Genomic DNA, 24,701 nt, shown 5'->3' with positions numbered 1-24,701 from the left:
ATCTAGTTTTCAATCGTTTTATTAGAAAGTTAATGGAAAATGATTTTGAGGAAAGATATACTCGTAAGCCAAAGAAGATTTTTTTAAGTCTTATATTAAAGCTAGCTGCACCGGTGTTTTGAGCTTTATATAGTCCCGTTCGATTTGCATGTCCAATTGGAGCATAATTTTGGGGTGGAGAAACCACATTTTTAAAAAGGTTTCGTTATCTACACTAAAATACCTTTCGTTTGAATCCCATATTGGCCCGACCGGCCTACATGTCCGTTTGGGATTGTTTTCGGGTTGGGCGGCCCTTCTGGGGCCGACTTGACCCCAAATTTTTATATGAGTTTCGTATTCTACTTCCAATTACCTTTCGTTTATGTGCCATATTGTGTGCCTGACCCCCCGGCACTTAGGACCAAATTTTTATATAAAGTTCGCAACATGTCCGTTTAAGTAGGTTTTGGGCGGGGGCGTTCCCCCAGATTACTTGACCCCAAAGATTTATATCAATTTCGTGCTTTTGGTTTGCCAACCAAATATCGCTTAAATCTGTTCACCCATCTCTGATTTTTTAAAAATTAAGTAAGGGGGAGCGTCCGCTCTCCCCTCGGATATCAAAAATGAGGTACCCTATATGCACCTGCGGAACAAACTCTACCTTGATTTTTTTGCCTCAAACCCAGGCACTCCACTCTAGGCGTGTAGATGTTCTTTGCTATTTTAAATGATTATTGGGTTCAAACACGGTCATTCTGCAAAATCTTTTTGGTTATGCATAACTTCACCGCATCTGCATAATGTCTGCATGAATATTATATAGGCCCCCTTGATCTAGAGGTAATCCAAGCTAGCTGCCAACTCAGCTACATTGGGGCGATATAAGGAGAACAAATTGTGGCTATCGGCAGCTGGAATGATGACCCTATTATTGTGGCTTTAAAATCGTAAATGCACAATCGATCAGATATTCCCAAAAGATCCTTGAAAGCACACTCATGGGAAACATCGATATCTTCCATCTGTATGAGACTAAAGCAGCTTTCGATTGTTTAATGCATGTAAGCTACGGGGACGGGGACGGGGCCAATCCATTCCTTACTAAACTAAATTCCCTATGGGCATTCCATTAAGGAACAGGGAATACTTCTCTCATATCAATGAGTGCAGTCCGATTAATGTTGAAGCTTATTGATTGGGGGCCTCCTTTTTTATGGCGAATCCGAACGGCGTGCCGCATAGCGACACCACTTAGTGGAGAAGTTTTAACGTGGCAGGATATTTCACAAATGTTGCAAGCATTAATAAGCGGATAACGTCATAGGCGAACATGCTAACCTCTGTGCCACGGTGGCCTCCCTTACAGCCTACATTTTATCGTCATCTTCTTTTTAAACCCTCCGCCGTAACATGATGTTCCAGATATGTTACTATTCGCTGGAAAGGGGAACTTCTTCGCATGGCATGGCAGCTGAAAGTTGCTAAAGTGCTCTCAAAAGTTTTTCCTATTACTATGATTTCTATCAGGTACATCAGTAATATGTCCAGTGAATTCTTATTAATACACGCTTCAGAAGTCTGCGCAGTTTGTGTAGATTTCGGATACGAAACCAGGTATCAAATATGTAATCCTTTGATATACTCTCCGTCATAAACAATGTCCCAGTTATTTTACTTCGTGCTAAAAAAGTTTACACTTTGCATTAAGATGCTGATAGTTGTTGGAGACTATCCTTGAAGTTTTCAAGGTGCTCGTGAAAGGGTTTTCCTGATGTTTTCATATCGTCCTGGTAAATCGGGCACAACTTCCAGTGGATCCCCTTCAATACTAGTTTTATAAGTCTTTCAAAGTTAATCGGAACTCCACCAAATAGGGTAATTTTGAATTGCCAGGGAATTGAATCTGCGATCTCCACCTGCCAGTATGTCCAGTGGAGGGCTTCGCAGCGTAGAGGCTATCATGTCCGCCTATGACGCTGAAAACCTGGATTCGAATCCTGGCGAGAACATCAGAAAGGAAAAACGTGATAAGTTTGGTCGGGCCGAATCTTATATACCCTCCACCATTTTTTAAATGACTATTCTTTAAATGACTATTTCAAATATATATGAGCTATAAAAAGTTATTGGGCGATGTGGACCGTATTTGTCACGGTTGTTAGAAGTCATAAAAAAACACAACCTCCAAAATTTCAGGCAAATCGAGTAGAATAGGCTTTGAAAGTCGAATTGGGAGATCGATATATATATGGGGGCTATGTCAGGTTATGAAATGATTTAGACCATACTTAACACAATTGTTGGAAGTCATACCAGAACGATATGAGCAAAATGTCGACCAAATTGGAAGAATTGCGCCCTCTAGAAGCCTAAGAAGCCCAATCGGGCGATCGATTGGAGATTTATATGGCGGTTATATATCAGGTTATGAACTGATTAGGTCATACTTAACACAGTTGTTGGAAGTCATACCAAAACAAACATGTGCAAAATATTAATCAAATTGGATAAGAATTGCGCTTTCCAGGAGCTCAAGAAGTCTTATCGTCCGAGGTCGTCCAATGGTGGGGGATATAAAATCTTTGACCGGTGGTTACCCCCTACTACATTGGCGACGTTTATGGGGTACTTTGGTAAGAACTTCTCCCCAAAAAGGTATCGTACTGTGGCTCGCTGTTCGGACTTGGCTATAAGAAGGAAGCCCCTTATCATAGAGCTTATACCTGAATGGGACAGCGCCATTCCTTAATAGAATGTTCATAAACAAATTTTCATTTGCAGTATGTTCAAATTGTGGATATTTTCTCTTTTTAGTGACATCTTCGAGCTTTCTATAATTGCCTAAGAATCGGATTTATCGGGCTTGCTTCTGCTACATCATCTCTTGTTTAAACACCGATGTTCTTCCATTATTTTACTTTATATTTTTATACCCTCCACCATAGGATGGGGGTATACTACGTAAGTCATTCTATTTGTAACTCCTCGAAATATTCGTCTAATACCCCATAAAGTAGATATATTCATGATCGTCTTGTCATTTTAAGTCGATCTAGCCATGTCAGTCCGTCTATCTGTCGAAAGCACGCTAACTTTCAAATTTTGCACAAATACTTCTAATTAGTGTAGGTCGGTAGGGAATGTAAATGGGCCAAATCGGTCCATGTTTTGATACAGCTACCATATAAACCGGTCTTGGGTCTTGACTTCTTGAGCTTTTAGAGGGCTTAATTCTTATCCGATTTGGCTAAAAGTTTGCACGTGGTGTTTTGTTATGATTTCAAACAACTATGTTAAGTATGGTTCAAATCGGCCCATAACCTGATATAGCTGCCATATAAACCGATCTGAGGTCTTGACTTCTTCAGCCCCTATAGGACGCAATTCTTATCCGATTTGGCTGAAATTTCGCATGACGTGTTTTGTTATGACTTCCAACAACTATGTTAAGTATGGTTCAAATCGGCACATAACCTGATATAGATGTCATATAAACCGATCTTGAATCTTGACTTCTTGAGCCACTAGAGAGCGCAATTTTTATGCGTTTTGGCGGAAATTTCGCATGACGTGTTTTGTTATGACTTCTAACAATAGTGGCAACTATGGTTCAAATCGACCCATAACCTGATATAGCTGTCATATGAACCGATCTGGAATGACTTCTTGAGTCTCCACAAGGCGTAATTATCATCCTATTTGGCTGTACTTTTGTACACCGGCTTCTCCCATGACCTTCAACATACGTGTCAAATATGGTCCGATGGTCTATAGCCTGATACAGCTCCAATTCAAACCGATCTCCCTATTTCACTTCTTGAGCCCCTAAAAGGCGCAATTCTTACTCATATTGTCTGAAATTTTACACAATGACATTTACTATAGTCTCCAACATTCAATTCAGTTATGATCCGAATCAGCCCATAACTTGATATAGTTCCAATATTATAGCAATTATTTTCTCTTATCCTTTGTTTGCCTAAAAAGAGATATCAGGAAAGGAACTCTACAAATGCGACCTATGGTGGAGGGTATATAAGATTCGGCCCGGCCGAACTTAGCACGCTTTTACTTGTCTTTATTTTATATTATTTCAATTAATTTTCTTTATTTTATTTTTATCCCAATTCATTTTATTTAATTTCATTTTATCTTAATTCAACACATTTTATTTTACATCAATTTATTTAATTTAATTTAGCTTTTTATTTTATTCTTTTTTTTATTTAATTTTATCTTTTTTTATTTTATTTTATTTTATTATTTTTTTTATTTTATTTCACTTTATTTCATTGCATTTTAATTTATTTTATTATTTTTCATTTTGTTTTATTTTAATCACCAGCTATTAACTGGGTTGCTTTCTTGCATACTAACTACATACACCAAGTATAACAAAAACAAAAGTTTATAATGTTATTAACAAATTTTTACATACATCCCACATACAAAATACAGCTTAAATATCTCGCACCCTCCCCCAATATCCCCACACATCAAAAGCAAAATAAACTTTGATGTGGCGCTATTTCCCATTTAACCAACTGAAAAAGCAATTTCTCGTCTTGTGATTGGCCAACGGTATGGCAATAAGGACCGCCCTTTGTGTTTTTTTTTTCACTGCATAATGCCAGCCATAGCAGATAGTACCGTTATCCAGCATACAACAGTGAAAGGGGGTTGCCATTGTGTTGTTTTCGTGGTTTTCAACGATTGTAGGGGAGAATCGAAAGGAATTTTCATACAACAAGCCACCCCTTAGGTGGATGCAACGTAGTGGTTTATTGTTGTTTTTGTTCTTGCAAACACTGATTACAACAAAATTAACACTATAAGGACAACGTAAGGGCCGTGTTGCCGACACTCGCTATTGTAACGTGTATGTAAACGGAAGTTATTGGTAACAAGAAACGGATACGCGAGAGACTGTTAAGTGGCAAGCAACGCCAACGCAAATATCGGGTGGAGAACAAAACAAAAAAAAAATAAGGAATCAAGTGAATGGTCATGTGCGGTCTAATTGGTGGCACGTTTTAGGAATTATGAGTGTTAAATGTTAGAGTGTGCGAATATGATTATGAAAACAAACAAAATATTCTAAAAGCAAACAGGGTGACAAAAAGAGAAAAATCCCTATTTCAAAGTAAAAGGATCTTCGGAGTTATTTTTTTTATAAGTTAATGTGTTATCTTATCTTCCACAATTGTTGAACATGTCTATAAAACAATTCCATGACAGATTGGAATAAAATCAATAAAAATATAAAATACCCCACCCGATAAGCCACATACCCCCTTTTTTCATTAAGTGGCTTAGATTAATATCATACTACACAAGTGTACGAAGACAGGACGACACGCTTGTTTGTTGATTTATTCGTAGTGGCCCTGCGGTGGCTGCCGACGCTATTGCAGCACGTGTCCAAGGCATCAAAACAAACAATCAATCTCTAAACAGAGTCTTCAAAGAAAATTACATATAACCGCAATGTTTTCCCTGGAAAATTTTGATTTAGAAGCCACCATGGCTCGTCACTTCTTTGAGGGATCCCAGGCCACCAATGGTTCATCATCATCAAGCTCAGAGTTTTTCTTTGGGGATGACAATAGCACCGATTCCGATGATGATGATGCCTATAGCAGTGGATTTAACAGTGACCAGGAGAATACCGAGAAAACGTAGGTTTTCCTTAGCAATTGAATTTCAATCCAACAATTTGTTCTAACAGATCCCCCAATACGTTTGCAAAATTTCTTTTTAGCAGACGAATACATAAAACGCGTCGCCTAAAATGTGCCTCTCAGGTGGCTCAACAGCGTCAAGCGGCCAATTTAAGGGAACGCCGACGCATGCAATCCATAAATGAAGCCTTTGAGGGCCTACGTTCCCATATACCAACTCTGCCGTATGAGAAACGCTTAAGTAAGGTGGACACCTTGAAATTGGCCATAAGTTATATAACATTCTTAAGTGAAATGGTAAAAAAGGATAAAAACGGCAACGAACCGGGCTTGACTCTAAAGCGGAAATATCAAAAGGAACCACCGAAAAAGATTATTTTAAAGGATCGATGTAAGTATAACCTAAACTGGGTAAAATTTGGGAAGAAGGTTAGATGGAATAGTTTAAGTGAATGGCATATTCTCTGTAAAGTTAAGAAATAAGTAAGAAATCATACCGAAGAAACGAGCCCTTTTTATAGCAGAATTATGGAATTCTACCTATGATACGCCTTATTTATAATCCTTGCCAAAACATTTCTCAGCGGTTGTAATTCCCTCACTCAAGGCCAAAACAGAATGAGCACGTTGAGCTTTGGTTTTGAGCGCCAAAAATTAAACTTTGCTTACAAATTCCACAAAAGCAACGAGGAAAAGTTAAGAAAAGTACAACTTTGACGCTTGCTTGTTGCCACATTTGAAGTAGTGTTTTTTCTGTCATCAAAGTTGAAAATTGTTTAACTTTTGCTTAACGAGTTGCTTTTTTAACATTTGTTTGCAGAGTTGCATCTTTCACCGCGACACTCTTCAACGCGCTCATTCTTTTTAGGCCTTAATGCTAGCGTCACTTATAAGATCATCAGCCAAGCAAAACGGACATTGCCGCCATGGAAGAAGTGCAGCGGGAAGGGAGAAACATCAAAGCAACATCGAAAGGTAATACGTGGTATTACAACTGCCAGTTGGCTGTGGATTAGCGGTTCGACAGAGACTAAAATACGTTGCCTCCATATGTATTCCAGTGGTGCCCCGACGGAAGACAAAAAGGAATATCGAGCGTCTAGAGAGAATATATGACAGCTTTCCCGTCTATGATTTTTAAATCGTGTCTGTGGCACAGGGGTTAGAATGATAGCGAATGACACCGTAGGCCTGGGTTTAAATCCTGGTGATAACTAAACCGAATTGCAGCGGTGGTTCTCCCCTCACTAACGCTGACGGTATTTCTGAGATATTCAGCTTTGCAAAACTTCTCCAACAAGTGGTGAAGCTTAAACATAAATCAGAGAGACAACACTCCCTGATATTCTCAACAGAATGTTCTTGGAGAATGTTGCATTTGCAGAAGATTTTAATTCCAAAATTGGTAGGGGCAATACTTTTGCTGGAAAGAAAACCCATTGTCTTAATCCATAGAAAATGCAAACACAAGAAAAATAATACGAAAATTTTTTCATTAAACAATTTAATTGAAAATTTTTTGATTGAATCCGGGTTTTTTTCAATTACCATCGTGATTGATATTTAGGCAATTTTCAATTACAAAGTTTTCAACGATTTGTATACCCTCCACCATACTCAGGAAAAAATAAAAATTAGTTCTAATCACGAAATTAGTTGATCCAATTAATATTTTGATTGAAACTGCTTCAATAACGAAAATGATAATATCAATCACCATTTTTGAAAAAGTAATTGAAAAAATGTTCAATGAAAAAAATTGCATATTCAATTAAAAAAATGATTGAAATTTTTTAATTGATACAATTAAAACAATGATTGTTATTTTTTGAAAATTTCAATAATTTTGTAAATTGATCCAATTAAAAAATGATCAAAAATATTCAATGAAAAAAATTGCATACACAATTAAAAAAAATGATTAAAATTTTTAATTGATCCAATTAAAAAATATTATTATAGTTTTTGAAAATTTCAATTATTTTGTTAATTGATCAAATTAAAAAATGGGTAAAATTTTTCGTGTGTCAGGTAGATTTTTTTATTGTCGTAGCAGTGTATTATGCTCTGAGACTGTAGTCCTTGGCGGATGAAGTACTTCATCGTGTTAAACCAGCGCGTACAACCGGCTGCCATGGTAGTGCTTTATATTTGTCAAAGTTTGGGACGTAAGGGTCTTTGAAATCTCCTTCCCTTTATATTGCAGGAGACAAAATTGCCTTTAATTGAATTTAATTAAGCACCATATTGGAAAATTTTTTAAGATTCGAATAAAAAAAATTATTGAATTAATTAATTTTTTCATTAAAAATTTCAAATTTTTTTGCGATTTTTTTGCTGTGTAGGATGTTGATATTCTAATTTCATCATTCTGTTAGTAACACCCCGAAATATAAATTATATATGTTCTTGATCGTCATGGCATTTAAAGTCGATCTAGCCATGTCCGTCCGTCAGACTTCTTGAGCCTCTATAGAGGGCAATTCTTATCCAATTTAGTTAAAATTTTGCACAAGTCGTTTTGGTATGACTTCCAACAACTGTGCCAAGTTTGGTACTAATCTGTCTATAACCCGATATAGCCGCCATATAAACCGATCTTTCGATTAGACTTCTTGAGCTTCTAGAGGGCGCAATTGTTATCCAATTTAGTTGCACATGTCGTTTTGATAGGACTTCCAACAATTCCAACAAAGTATGGTCTAAATCAGTTGATAACCTGATATAGCTGCCATATAAAACGAACTCCCAATTTGACAAACTGAGCCACTGCAGGCCGCAATTTTTTATTCGATTTGCCTGACATTTTAAAGGTGGTATTTTTCTATGACTTTTAACAGCCATGAAAAGTATGGTCCATATCAATCCATAACTTGATGTAGCTCATTGAAACAAGTTAAAAGGCGTTAAGTTCGGCCGGGCCGAACTTTGGATACCACATCAGGTATATATGTATGTCACGTATGTCATAATCCGGAGAAAAATTTATAATTTATGCCCCATAGCAGCTATACCGGAAAAATGGTCCGATTTGGACCAAATTCGACACGGACATTGAGTGGTCTAATAAGTACAAGTCATTGTTTAATTTTGTAGAACAAAATCCATATCTAAATTTTTGGTATCCATATCCAAATAAAGACCGACCTAAATCATATATGGCACGGCTGTGTCAAATTTCACCGAAATCGGATTATAGATGTGCCTATAATGGGGCCAAAACCTTAAATCGAGAGATCGGTCTATAGGGCAGCTATATCCAAATCTGTACAGATCTGGGCCAAATTGCAGAAAGTTGTTGAAGAGCCTAACACAACTCACTGTCCCAAATTTCGGCGCCATCGGACAATAAATGCGCCTTTTATGGGCCCAAGACCTTAAATCGAGAAATCGGTATATATGGCAGCTATATCCAAATCTGTACCGATCTGTTCCATATTGCAGAAAGATGTCGGGGGGCCTAACATAACTCACTGTCCCAAATTATGGCTAAATCGGACAATAAATGCGCCTTTTATGGGCGCAAGACCTCAAATCGAGAGGTCGGTCTATATGGCAACTGTATCCAAATCTGGACCGATCTGAGCCAAATTGAAGATGGACGTCGAGGGGCCTAACACAACTCACCGTCCCAAATTATGGCTAAACGGACAATAAATGCGCCTTATATGGGTCCAAAACTTTAATTCGAAAGATCAGTCTATATGGCAACTATATCCAAATATGGACCGAAAGAAAGAAAGGGGCTAGCATAACTCACTGTCCCAAATTTCGGCAACATCGGACAATAAATGCGCCTTTTATGGACCCAAAACTTTAATTCGAGAGATCAGTCTATATGGCAACTATATCCAAATATGGATCGATCTGTGCCATATTACAGAAAGATGTCAGGGGGCTAACATAACTCACTGTCCCAAATTTCGGCGACATCGGACAATAAATGCGCCTTTTATGGGCCCAAAACCTTAAATCGAGAGATCGGTCTATATGGCAACTGTATCCAAATCTGGTCCGATCTGGGCCAAATTGAAAAGCAATGTCGACTAGCCTAACACAACTCGTTGTCCCAAATTTCAGCAAAGTCGGATAGTAAATGGGGCTTTTATAGGCCTAAGACCCTAAATCGGCGGATCGGTCTATATGGGGGCTATATCAAGATTTAGTCCGTATAGCCCATTTTCGAATTTAACCTGCTTATGGAAAAAAACTGCCCAAAATTTCAGCTCAATATTTTTTTTTTAAAGACTGTAGCGTGATTTCAAAAGACGGGCGGACATGGCTGGATCGTCTTAGATTTTTACGCTGATCAAGAATATACATACTTTATATGGTCGGAAATGGATATTTCGATGTGTTGCGTTACGAACGGAATGACAAAATGAATATACCCCAACCTTCGGTGGTGGGTATAAAAAGTAATTCAAAGAATAAGTATCAAGATTCAGCTCGGCCGAACTTAACACACTTTTACTTGTTCTCTTTTGCTTCTGCTCTCGTATGTTTCAGACATAATCACCTCTGTGTCAATCGATTGTATCATTCGATCAATGAACTGATATACTATTCGATCTTGGTCGAACCACTAACTTTTTCTCACTCGATTTTGGCAGTTAATCTTCGATATCGTCTTATTACATCCTTTAGCGATTATGGACTTTGATCTTATGTTATTGAATGACCTTTGTTATTGAATTTTTATGTATATCGATCGATCTTAGCTGGGAGGAGGGATGGTTTAAGCTTGTTCACATTTCATTCGAATGTGATTGGTTTCGTTTAGGTTTTGGTTTGGTTTTCCTTGTCTTGCTGGTGTGGTATCTCTGTGCTTGAAAGAGGTAATGGTGATCACTGTTTATCTCCAATATCCTGCAGTTTTTGATCCTTTAACCAGTTTAACAACTACGTGTTCCGAATATAGGAACGCTCGAAATATTGCCTCTAGCCAATACTGTTTTGGCACACACGACAAAAATAAATGAAAGACATTTTCTTTCCAAAAGCAAACTCAAAAACTTAAAGTATTTTTTCATGCAAAAGTATTTAAATACATAGTGCGCACCACACTGTCCACACTGCCAACTGCAATATTCTCTGGGGTTGATCGACTGCATGCCCCACCCTACTGCTCGGGTGTTTAAGTCGCCTAGCACTGCGTGGTTTCCATTGATCTCTCTCAATGCATCTTTGAAATCATCAGGTTTGGGTTTGGAATTCTTCCAGATAAACACATTCAAAATGTTATGTTAACTCTAAGGCAACTAAGGGACAAACATAAGACTTCACCTATAGGCAGGGTTCCTAATAACTCACCAACCTCTTTAGCCGTTCATGTCCCTTTTTTCATAAAATTTTTAATTTTAGAGAAATTTATGGATGTTTTGACTTTCTAAAATGGAATTTTTTTCCTCATATAACAAAAAAATATATTTTTTTATTCAAAAAAGCAAATTATTTCTACTGAATATCATTTTTTGCTCAACCCCTTTTTTTGCCTGGAAGAGCCAACGGGAATACATTTTAATACCATAACCAATTAAGATACCTTTTTTTCATATGAATCGATCTTCTTTAGCTCTGTAGTGGTGGAAGTAGCAGTTCCCTCAAAGTTTTGAATAGAAAAATTATTAACCAAAAGACCATAACGAAATGAGGGAAATTCGTTTTCACTTCGAAAATAAAGCCTTAACTGCAACAAATCGAGCATTAAGGCGCTGGCCATATCAGGCAAATTGCATGTGGCAATGTGGCGTTGCTGGCGAATTTATTCCCCCTCACATTTGCGTTAGGACATGAAAACAAAACATGATGGGAAAAGTGTGAAAATTCTAATTAGTTACAGACCGATGTTTCTTCATCAACAGCACCATGAATGAACGAAAGAAAGCCTTGGACTATTTGCAATCATCCATCCATTCGTTCACCAACATGAAGCATGGATTTTTCATGTGTTTATCACCAGAAATTGTTGTGGTATCATTGAAATTCAAAATAATCGACCCTTGCCTGAGCATCGATGTTCATTCACCCTTAACTTGTGGTTACATGATGTGCATACGTGTGTGTCTAAGATAAGCATCTCTTATAGATCGGCCTTTTGGCCAATCCATATGCCCCATTCATTAAGTCCACCTCTTCCCGTTTGACGTTGATTGAATATGATGATGTGTTGTTAGGATGCATAATGATTGCGTGTTTTTGCAAAGCTATTTTCAATATTTTCATTTGCTGATTTGAATATCGAAACGAAACGAATAAAGATCGTTTATCAAAATATTTTCTTTTTTCGTTGCCCCAGAGGACTTTAGGGGATAAGATTTGATTGGGACATTGTTAGATGACATGGAATTTACAGCAAACAATCCACACAACTATCGACGGTGCATAGTGGTTTAGGTTCTATGTGTTTATTATTGTTAAACTGGGCAGCTGCTGTGGGTGGTTTATAAGTGTACGATTATAACGGACTTGATAAGAACATATGGCAATTTTGGTAAAAAAACAATGTTGCCAGAAGTTTTCATTCTGCATTATTACCAAAAGGTATAAAATGAACAGTTTTCTCTATTTTACCAAAAACAAGTAAAAGCGTGCTAAGTTCGGCCAAGCCGAATCTTGGGTACCCACCAACATGGATTCCGCTAAAAATTTCACCTTATTAACTGATTTTGTGTTTGAATTATTTTGGTCTCAAGAAGTCATATCGGGATATAGATATTTAAGGGGGCCTATATCACCACATTGACATATTGAAATAAAACTTGGCACTGATGTTGTAAGTCATAAAATCGGTTTTTGGGCCAAATTTAGTCTTCTTAGGGCTCAAGAAGTCAAATCCGGGGATCGGTTTACATGGGGGCTATATCTGTTTATAGACCGATTCGGATCATACTTTGAAAATCATAACACAAGTCTTTGTTCTAAATTTTAGCCAAATCGGATAAAAATTGAGGCTTCTAAGGGCTCAAGAAATTAAATCCGGGGATCGGTTCATATGGGGGCTATAACTGTTTATAGGCCGATTCGGCTCATACTTTGTTATGTTGAAAGTCATAACACAAGTCTTTGTTCCAAATTTCAGCCAAATCGGTTGAAACTTGAGTCTTCCAAGGGCTGAAGAAGTCAAACCCGGGGATCGGTATATATATGGAAGCTATATCTGTTAATAGACCGATTCAGATCATACTTGGCATGGGTGTTAAAAGTCATAACAAAATTCCTTGTTCCACATTTCAGCCAAATCGGATGAAAATTGAGACTTCTAAAGGCTCAAAAAGTCCAATCCGGGGATCGGTTTATATGGAGGCTATATTTGTTTAAAGGCGGATTCGGCTCATACTTGGCATGGGTGTTGAATAACGCAAGTCTTTGTTTCAAATTTCAGCAAAATCGGAAGAATCTTGAGTCTTCCAAGGGCTGAAGAAGTCAAACCCGGGGATCGGTATATATATGGAAGCTATATCTGTTAATAGACCGATTCAGATCATACTTGGCATGGGTGTTAAAAGTCATAACAAAATTCCTTGTTCCAAATTTCAGCCAAATCGGATGAAAATTGAAGCTTCTAAGGGCTCAAAAAGTCAAATCCGGGGACCGGTTTATATGGAGGCTATATTTGTTTAAAGACCGATTCGGATCATACTTGGCATTGATGTTGGAAGTCGTAACTGATGTCTTTGTTCCAAAATTTAGCCAAATTGGAAGAAAATTAAGGCTCCTAAGGGCTGAAGAAGTTAAACCCTAGGATCGGTTTATATGGGGGTTATATCTGTTTATGGACCGATTAAGTCATAACAGAAGTCTTTGTTCCAATTTTCAGCCAAATCAGATGAAAATTGAGGCTTCTAAGTACTCAAAAAGTCAAATCCAGGGATCAATTTATATGGGGGCTATATTTGTTCATAGACCGATTCAGATCATACATTGCATGTATGTTGGAAGTCTTAACTCAAGTCTTTGTTCTAATTTCAGCCAAATCGGATGAAATTGAGGCTTCTCGGGGCTCAAGAAGTCAAATCGGGGCATCGCACAGTGGGCAAAAAACGAAAAAAAAAAACTAATAAAAAATATGCTGTGTGAGAACGGGTAGTGATATCTCTTTGAAATTTGGAAAGATTAGAGCTGAGGTGTTATCGAGTTCGTGTGCAAGGTGGTGTTACAATATAAAATGATTTCCCACAATTACGGCTGTACCTGTGGGGATAGGTTAGGGTACTTAGGAGAAAAAGTCAAAAAACTACATGTTTTATAAACTATTGGGTTGCCCAAAAAGTAATTGCGGATTTTTCATATAGTCGGCGTTGACAAATTTTTCACAGCTTGTGACTTTGTAATTGCATTCTTTCTTCTGTCAGTTATCAGCTGTTACTTTTAGCTTGCTTTAGAAAAAAAGTGTAAAAAAAGTATATTTGATTAAAGTTCATTCTAAGTTTTATTAAAAATGTATTTAATTTCTTTTAAAAAATCCGCAATTACTTTTTGGGCAACCCAATATTTTTTATAAAAAGGCACCTCAGTGAATTTAAGGTATTCAGGTAAGCAGACGAATATGTATTTGAATATGTGAAGGATATGCTTGGGCCAAATTTGGCATCAGCCAGTATTTTGATATTGCAATTCACAAATTAGAGGAAAAAACACCTTTCGACTTTTATTCCAATGTTCTACACAATAACTCTCTACTGGATAGGTGATCAAATCATAGAGGTGTGCACATTAGGTAGAGATTTTGGCGCAGGGTATAAAATATTTTATATACAAATTATGCATCGTTGAAAAGGCTTAGACTTGTAGAAGACAAAAAAGAGTATGATAACAAAAAAAAAGCAAAAGCAAAAATATGGTAAAAATTTAATTTTTGTGAAAACGAAAATTGTAGGGAGAGTAAAAATATGACGTTAAGTGTGGTGAATAATTTTTGAGTAGCACAGCAAATTTTGACGTTTCATTGAGCAAAGTTCCATGTCAGCGATTGTAAATTCATTTGCGTGCGGCATAACTTAGCCGCCTACATTGTGGGCAGACGTCACTTAATTTAAACGACTTATTTGGCATAAATAACTAAAATTATTGTTTATTATCATTGACAACGGGATTCTTAAATGTTGTTATTTAACAATAATGAATAAAAGTAAAGTTTTGTGTTTGTAGTTTATTGAAATGCTGGCGCCGCTGTTTAGTGATTTTTCTATAACGGCGTCAATAGTTTGTTTACCTGGCATGAGTTTTGTTCATAATTTTCATGAAAACAATAGAAGCAAATTTGCATTCATTTTTCGTAAAGTAAGTTCGTGAAGAAGGTTCCATGTACAATACAAAACTTCCTAAAATTGGGAAATAATTAATACAGATGTCTTTAAATGTCTTCTACGAAGCAAGATTTAAAATATCTCCATATTGCAACGTTCTCATTTGCAATATAACTGCCAGCTGTAATGGAAAATATTTTTGAAAAATATTCATTACTCAAATAATTATTATTTTCTGCCTTTTTCCTGTAAATCTTGTTTACTTTTGATTTTTGATAAACGTCAAAATTTGTCAGTGTTAGAAAAAATGGTGCATTGGCACAGCAAAATGATTTTTTTTTTCTCACCTGTGTAAAAAACCCCCTACGCCATTAGGCTATATAATTTTTTCATATCGCAAGGGGGCGGACCCTAATGACAATATGGGACTCGAATGAAAGGTATTTGGGAGTAGATTACGAATATGGTCAGGTATAGGCATTATAATTTGTTTATATCGGAAGCGGGCGGACCCTCCCCCTTACCCCAAAAGTACGACCCAAAAATAAAAGTGGAAAGATCGTTACAAATAAGACGCAAATTAAATGTATTCAGGAGTAGAGTACGAATTTTATATCAAAAAATGGGTCCAAGTAATTGGCGGGGCAGACCGACCCTAAAACAGCCTAAAATTGGTTTACTGGGCGATAATGACAATATGGGATTCGAATGAAAGGTATTCCGGAGTAGATTACAAATATGGTCAGGAAGGAGGTATAGGCTTTATAATTTGTTGATATGGGAAGAGGGCGGACCCTTCCCCGTTACCCCAGAAACACCACCCAAAGTCAAAAGTGGATCGATAGGGACAATATGGCTATCAAATGAAAGCTATTAGAGAGTAAAATATGAATATGGTATTAAAAATTTGGTTCAAGTATCCAAGGGGTCACCCAACTCCAAAAATTGCCCCAAACAGACATACTGTACGTACCTATCAATATAGGACTCAAATGAAGTAGACAACGAATATGACATGAAAATGAGGTCCAAGTAATTGGTGGACGCGCCACCCAAAATACGCCCCCCAAATGGGAATATTACTCGATCATAGCTTCATGAAACTCAAATAAAAGGAATTTGGAGCAGATTACGAATATAATATTAAACTTTGTGTCCAAGAATGTAGGTGGCGCTTTACCTCCTGAAATCGCCTCAAATAGGTTATTGGACCCAATAAAACAATGAGGGATCAAGTGATAGATATTTTTGAGTAGAGTGCGTCTTTCAAATTTTTGCTCAAGTGGCAGCTGGGGTGTGGCGCAGAACCCTCATACAGGCGCGCTCCACCAAACTTATATTTGGCATAAATAACTAAAATTATTGTTTATTATCATTGACAACGGGATTCTTAAATGTTGTTATTTAACAATAATGAATAAAAGTAAAGTTTTGTGTTTGTAGTTTATTGAAATGCTGGCGCCGCTGTTTAGTGATTTTTCTATAACGGCGTCAATAGTTTGTTTACCTGGCATGAGTTTTGTTCATAATTTTCATGAAAACAATAGAAGCAAATTTGCATTCATTTTTCGTAAAGTAAGTTCGTGAAGAAGGTTCCATGTACAATACAAAACTTCCTAAAATTGGGAAATAATTAATACAGATGTCTTTAAATGTCTTCTACGAAGCAAGATTTAAAATATCTCCATATTGCAACGTTCTCATTTGCAATATAACTGCCAGCTGTAATGGAAAATATTTTTGAAAAATATTCATTACTCAAATAATTATTATTTTCTGCCTTTTTCCTGTAAATCTTGTTTACTTTTGATTTTTGATAAACGTCAAAATTTGTCAGTGTTAGAAAAAATGGTGCATTGGCACAGCAAAATGATTTTTTTTTTCTCACCTGTGTAAAAAACCCCCTACGCCATTAGGCTATATAATTTTTTCATATCGCAAGGGGGCGGACCCTAATGACAATATGGGACTCGAATGAAAGGTATTTGGGAGTAGATTACGAATATGGTCAGGTATAGGCATTATAATTTGTTTATATCGGAAGCGGGCGGACCCTCCCCCTTACCCCAAAAGTACGACCCAAAAATAAAAGTGGAAAGATCGTTACAAATAAGACGCAAATTAAATGTATTCAGGAGTAGAGTACGAATTTTATATCAAAAAATGGGTCCAAGTAATTGGCGGGGCAGACCGACCCTAAAACAGCCTAAAATTGGTTTACTGGGCGATAATGACAATATGGGATTCGAATGAAAGGTATTCCGGAGTAGATTACAAATATGGTCAGGAAGGAGGTATAGGCTTTATAATTTGTTGATATGGGAAGAGGGCGGACCCTTCCCCGTTACCCCAGAAACACCACCCAAAGTCAAAAGTGGATCGATAGGGACAATATGGCTATCAAATGAAAGCTATTAGAGAGTAAAATATGAATATGGTATTAAAAATTTGGTTCAAGTATCCAAGGGGTCACCCAACTCCAAAAATTGCCCCAAACAGACATACTGTACGTACCTATCAATATAGGACTCAAATGAAGTAGACAACGAATATGACATGAAAATGAGGTCCAAGTAATTGGTGGACGCGCCACCCAAAATACGCCCCCCAAATGGGAATATTACTCGATCATAGCTTCATGAAACTCAAATAAAAGGAATTTGGAGCAGATTACGAATATAATATTAAACTTTGTGTCCAAGAATGTAGGTGGCGCTTTACCTCCTGAAATCGCCTCAAATAGGTTATTGGACCCAATAAAACAATGAGGGATCAAGTGATAGATATTTTTGAGTAGAGTGCGTCTTTCAAATTTTTGCTCAAGTGGCAGCTGGGGTGTGGCGCAGAACCCTCATACAGGCGCGCTCCACCAAACGGTTGTATACACCAATCATGACAATATGGGGATAAATTAAAGCTATAAGGTTGTGGACTGCGAATATGATATCTTTATTCTGCTCATATATCTAGCCTCACCACCAGCTCACCCCAAAATAGTCGATCAATCATAATGACCTTAAAGAACACTGTGTGATTTAATTAATCTGTTTATTGACACCAGTCCTCTGGCCTTCACCAGAGGTTAGCCCGAAGCCTTTCGGGTCGACGCAGTCGGAGTTAAGGAAGTGGGCGACAAATGCGCATGCAACATTGTGGAACAGCGAAACGCTCGGTAGGACCGTCATTGCCCGGCTTTCGCGTCCAACAGATACCCGTACTTAGGTGGAGACACAATATCAGACATGAACCAACTTAGGGGAGTGGTATTGAAAACAATTAAGGATTTTGTAAGTAGCACGGAATTCCTAACTTAAAATTTCCTTTTTAGAAGTTACTTTATAGTTTTTAGAGCACAAGAGAAGCCGATTACTGGCTTAGGGAGAGTAAAATACCATACTTGGGAGAGTAAAATACCAAACGGATACAAAATATTTCCTTGAAGCCACAGTGGAGACGGGCGCCCAAAAAGTCCCCGCAAGAACAATAAGCACAAACTAAGTTCGGCCAAGCCGAATCTTGGAATCCCAACACCATGGATTCTGCTAAAAATCTACACATAGAGCCATAGTTGAATGGCAATTGTGTACTTTACGTACTTCGGCCAAATCTGACAAAACCTCAAGGCCGTAGAAGCCTAATCGGGAGATCAGTTTATATGGGGCTTATATATCAGGTTATAGATCGTTTAAGAAAATACTTACCATAGATTTTGGAAGTTGTAATCAAGCACTATGTGTCAAATTTCAGCCAAATCGCACAACAATTACGGTTTCCATGGAGTGGTGATATAAAATCGAGAGATCGGTTAATATGGGAGCTTTATTAGGTTGTAGATTGATTTATACTGTCCTTGACACAATTGTTGATAATCGTAACAGAACACTATGTCCCAAATTTAAAATCGGACAATTGCGGTTTCCAAGGACCCAGGATGTCAAATCGGGAGATCGGTTTATATGGGAGCTATATAAGGTTACAGACCTATTTCGACCATGCATGGCACGGTTGTTGGAAGTGGTAACAGATGACTATGTGCCAAATTTCCGCCATATAGGACAACTATTGCTATCTATCATTAAATAAAAGATATATCTAAATCTGGATGGGGATTGCAAATGGGCCATATGTCCAATAAGATTTTACTCTAAAAATTTTAACTAAATATAAATCTGGGAACCATGAAGCAACAATTTTAGCAATAACAGATATTTGGAAAAAAAAATGTTTTTCAAAAAATTCCATTTGTAAAACGTGTTTTTTTCAGAGGGGTATATAGACTTTTTTGTACCACTGTATGTACTTTTTAGGGTCCCAAGTCAATATTTAGAGGTGCTACAAATGGAATGACTTAATATTATACCCCCTATCCTTTGGATGTGGGTATAACATTCAATTTGTGTTGGTTTCTTTCTTTGCAGATTGATAGTGCAGAATGGATCCACGGTGAAAATAGGGTACCTCATTTTTTGATATCTGAGTGGGTGATGGGGCCCTACACCTTACCTGAAGATTGGTGGGGCGATTCAAGTGAATATTTGTTTTCACTCTTATAATAACCTAAAAACAAATTTGAGGGTGGGGTTCCTAGGAGGGCCGCCCCATAGCCCGCCAAATGGATAATAGACCAATATATTAATGAGTGCAGTCCGATTCAAGTTTAAGCTCAATGATAAGGGACCTCCTTTTTATAGCCGAGTCCGAACGGCGTGCCGCAGTGCGACACCTCTTTGGAGAGATGATTTACATGGCACAGTACCTCACAAATGTTGCCAGTATAAGGAGGGGAAACCACCGCTTACAATTTTTTCTGATGGTCCCGCCAGGATTCGCCCAAGCGTTCAGCGTCATAGGCGGACAAGCTGACCTCTGCGTTACGCTGAAAACAAATATGTTATCCAAAAGTAGAACCAAATGTTCGGGGGCTCCTTCGCCCTAAAAACATCCTCAAAAAGAACATGCTTGACGACCATGGCAATATGGGGCTTAAATAAATAGGTTTATTGGACGATCATGACAATTTTAAGCTCAAATTAAAGGTATTCGGGAGAAGATTGCGGATATGGGCAGAAGGAAGGAATAGGCTTTATTATTTGTTCATATCGAAAGGGGGCGGACCCTCACGCGTTATCCCAAAAACACCTCTAAAAATCAAAAGTGGTCGATCGGGAAAATATGGGCATCAAATGAAAGGTATTGAAGAGTAGAATACGAATATGGTATTAAACATATCTGTCATACAAAATCATGTCGAAGTATAGGGGGTACCCCACCCTCCATAAAGTCCCAAATGGGCATATTAGCCAATCATGTCTTTTTGGGACTTGGTTTGTTTGTTTGTTCCTTATAGACTCATAAACGGCAGAATCGATTTTCTCGAATAAGGCAAAAAAATAAGTCCATGAAATGGGAGGTGAAAGCACCCCAACTGAATTTATTTCCCGAACATATAAATATGGGGCTCCAATGAAAGATTTTTAGGAGTAAAGAACGAATAAGATACCTATTTTTATATTGCGGAGAGCCAGCCCCAGCACTTAAAACGCCATCCAACCGTACATATTTATCGACCATGGCAATCTTGGGCCTAAATTAAAGCTATTTGGGAATAGAGCTGAGGAACCATCCATACCATAAAAGTAACAGCTGATAACTGACAGAAGAAAGAATGCAATTACAGAGTCACAAGCTGTGAAAAAATTTGTCAACGCCGACTATATGAAAAATCCGCAATTACTTTTTGGGCAACCCAATAGTTTTTTATAACATTTCAATTTCGACAAAATTTGCTAAAAAAGCAATATTTTCACAAATTTTTTAGAATCATTAAATTTCTCAAACTTTTGATGAAAATCGAATTTCGACGAAATTTTTTTATGAATATCAAATTTTATTTAATTATTCCATTCATATTAAATTTCCACGAAATTTTATAGTCCATATATATTCAATTAAGGAACAGGGCCTAACTTTTCAAAAGGGGCCTCCTTTTCATAGCCGAGCCCGAACGGCGTGCCTTAGTGCGACACCTCTTTGGCGAGAAGTTTTACATGGCAAAGTACCTCACAAATGTCGCCAGCATTAGGAGGGGATAACCACCACAGAAAAATTTTTTCTGATGCTCTCGTTAGGATTCCAAACCAGGTGTTCATCGCCATAGGCGGACATTCTAACCTCAGCGCTGCAGTGGCCCTTAAATTCTTATGAATTTATGAAAATTTTATATTTCTTTTATATATATATTTGTATTTGTAATAAAATTCATACAAATTTAAAAAAAATACAAGCATGTTGCAAAAATACATATGTACATACATTAAAGATTATTTGTATCAATTGTTTGAATGTATTTCACAATGTAAAACAAATAATTACACTATGGGAAAATGGGGAAGCTTTTACAGCTGGCCCAGAGACAGTATAACAAATTCATGTTACAGACATATAAACCTGTGAGGTGACATACAGACAGACAGGCAGACAATATCCCTACAGATATAAATATAAAGCGGAAAATTTTCCCCAAGAATGAGGGGGAGGAGTTCGTCGCAAATACACGCAACCTTTTCTAGAGCACCCAATCACCTTTAAGGCCATGTCGTTTCCCCCTACTCCCACGGTACAAAAGTTGGTAAAATTATGTTGGGCATAAAGTGGAAAAGGAAGTTCAGTTTATAATCCTGGAAGTAGACACAACTGGCAATTGTTCACACCAACTTGCAACATAGCCAAAAGGAAGAAAGAATGTGGTGATGATTTGTTTCCCAATAGTAGTCTAAGGGGATAGACTGATAGATGGTAGCAAGAACAGAGGGACCGACAACATGCATCATTCAAAATATTTGGTTGCTCTTCTGCTAATTTTGAAAGACTTTCATCTAATGATTCCAAGGACCTTTTTTTCTCTCAGCATTAGCCATACTCAATAATGGTTGGTAGTACAAGTGGAAACTACTTTGGCGTATGTTGGCCACAAAAATGTTCACACCCGCATTTTCAAGGACTTTCGGCAGAGTAGCGGAAAATGTCTCGTCATGGCGAACAAATTGCCAGACTTAAATGGAACAAACAAGTGTTTGTGTTTTTGGGGGAGTTGAAATATAATGGGCTATGGTAATTCTATAGGAAACACCCTTCTCTGTATATATGCTTGCCAGCGATTTTGATTGGAAGCTGCTGTTGCTGCTGCTCTTTAGACATATGCTTTAGTGTTTGTCTCTTCCCGCGTAGAGTGAGTAAGTTTTGTTAGCAGACAATTAAATCCCCCAGCATGCAGCTGCAACAACAATCATATTTGTCCTGCAGGATTTACCTTGAACAAAAATCCACCCTTTTTTGCCACATAGGTTTTGAGGAAATCTCTAACACTTAAAACGTCATTTTACCACCCCAGGTTACCGCTAATGGCATTGTAATGTAGACACTAATGTTTTCTCAAGTGTTTTCAAATCAAACAATACAGCAAACATGAACCAACCCATACTTTTTTTTCTATGCCAGCAACATCCTTGTTAAAGGGATATAAGGCATACAAAACCTTTAAAGCAAATGGCCTATATTTTTGATTTTTTCAAAATTTCACCATTGACACTTATCACCGCAAAAGGATTTAAAAAAAAGGACTCGAATTAACTCTTTGAAGAGCTTATCTGTTTTTTAATTAAAACGCTAGACAAAGACCTGCGATTATTTTTTTTTCAATATTTTTCTTCTTTTTCTTACAGCTGGCGGCATGGCTCATTCTTTGTCCTGGTATCGTCGTGGCGATCGTTATCCTGGTAGTAAATTATATGCTCGCACCTGGACCCCTGAAGATCCCCGATCCCATATAACCCATTCGGTGGCCCAACATTTGCAACAGCAGCAAGCTCAAGCCCCCACTACTGCCGCTCAACACTTAAATAGTAGCAATAACAACAACAACAATCACCACTCTCATCAGCGTTACAACTCACCGAATTCCTGCAGTTCTTCTTCGGAATCATCCTCCTTAAACGAATCCTCACCCACGAATAATGGCGGTAGTGCAGCGCGCACATGTCACGAACTCTACAATGAAATGCATCAACAAAATGGATTATAAATCTAAGGTTGGCAACTCTATATAAGAAAGGGGGTAAACATAGGGAGAGTTTAAAATTTCGACAATATATTGTAGGAAAGTCAAATTTTAACATAACTTTGAAAAAAATAAAAAAAAAAATCCTAAATTTTCTATGGAAAAAATTAAGAAAAAAATGGAAGAAATTGTATGTGCTCTATTATAGTAACCTAAAAATACAAATTTGGTATCCAAATTTCGAATGGGGTACCTAAGGGGGCCGCCCCATCGCTAAATCGTACCAAATATATATTTATACCAATCACGATAATATGGGACTCAAATGAAAGGTATATTATAGTAGAACACGAATATGATATAAATTTTCAGGGCCATGTCACTACCACCTCCCACCCTTGGTTTTTTGGGGGTGGGGCGGTCCCATGAACATTAGGAATGCCAAAATGGCTGACTTATATTGACACAAATAGGAGAAAATGCAAACAAAGGGAAAATTTACATCATCAACAATAAGAACAGTCAAAAATTGAAAAAAAAAAAAAAAATGATTTCAGATGATTGCTTTACATAATCTTATTTGGTAAATCCTGGGATAAACCTTTTTCAAAGTTTCATTTCCGAAAATAGTTTTTATGAAACGTTTTAAAATTGTTAAAATTTGAAAAATATACAATTATTTTTGTAAAATTCTGTTAAAAAATGTTTCTTTCCTATAAAATTTTGTCGAAATTCCTGTGCTTCATTCTACTCAATTATACAATTTTAAACGGAAAACTCTCAACAACATGTGCAATTAATCAAAAGAAAAAATAAACTATGGAAACTAGTCATTCCTTATGAACTAAATATTTGTATACATTTAATTTACTAGTCATTTAAATTTTAATGCATTATAAAAACACTATAACTGCTCCTATTGATTAGAGAAAAAAAATTTTGAAAATTTTTGTCTGTATATTATTTTATAAATAAGAAAAATATAAACAACTATTCTGTGGTATCTCTAAGTTAAGTCTTTTTTTATTTTGTTTATATAAATATTTTATGTAATTATTTTTATTTGTTTTTTCTAGTAATAAGTTTAATGATAATTAAGTTCTTTCTACGCTCTTATCATGGAAAAGTTGAAATAAAATATTAGAAAAAGAAAAGGCTCTTTGTCTTCATTTGTTGCACTAGTAAAACTAAAGGAAGTATTAAAATTAAAGGTTCGAGTTTCACAGTGAAAATCAAAGTATACACTACAAACATTTGAGTGATGTTCAACTTAAATAAATTTTACGTGTGTTTTGATTTGAAAATTATTATCCAAAACAGAAATAAAAACTAGATTTTCACTTTGAAATTCGAAATAAATACTGGTTTAATATAAACTCCTATTATCTTAAAAATCTTTAAACTTGACTTTAGTTTATCCAGTTAACGTCCACTAAAACAATGCACATTATACAAATAATAATTGTTTTGGCTTGGGTCCAAGAATGGCTGCTAACGCATTCTCCCTGATAGCTGATTTCATATCCATATGCCGTTATTGTGATTTTAATGTTTTTTGTTTTAATTAAAACTAAAAAAAACTTGAAAACTTAAAATGCTTATAACTCCTTAAATAGGTGTGCTGAAAAAATAAATCAGAAAACAAGTAAGAGCGCGCTAAGTTCGGCCGGGCCAAATCTTATATACCCTCCACCATGGATCGAATTTGTTGGGTTCTATGGGCAGTATCTC

General features: G+C 36.8%; 1 protein-coding gene across 2 annotated transcripts; it reads left to right on the top strand.

The window, feature by feature from the left end:
- The first annotated feature begins 4,859 nt into the window (after positions 1-4,859).
- LOC106091199 (pancreas transcription factor 1 subunit alpha) lies at positions 4,860-23,879 on the top strand. 2 transcript variants are annotated; one of them, XM_013257667.2, is made up of 3 exons: positions 4,860-5,663; positions 5,750-6,057; positions 22,636-23,879. In XM_013257667.2, exons 1-3 carry the CDS (start codon positions 5,473-5,475, stop codon positions 22,992-22,994), a joined length of 858 nt encoding a protein of 285 aa, XP_013113121.2. In that variant the 5' UTR covers positions 4,860-5,472; the 3' UTR covers positions 22,995-23,879. The 2 variants fall into 2 exon arrangements, with proteins under 2 accessions (XP_013113121.2, XP_013113112.2); XM_013257658.2 differs by having other exon boundaries at positions 5,747-6,057.
- Positions 23,880-24,701: the final 822 nt, after the last annotated feature.

This window comes from Stomoxys calcitrans, chromosome 2 (assembly GCF_963082655.1).
Source record: "Stomoxys calcitrans chromosome 2, idStoCalc2.1, whole genome shotgun sequence".
NCBI classification, from domain to species: Eukaryota; Metazoa; Arthropoda; class Insecta; order Diptera; family Muscidae; genus Stomoxys; species Stomoxys calcitrans.
This window is presented reverse-complemented; position numbering and strand designations above follow the sequence as displayed.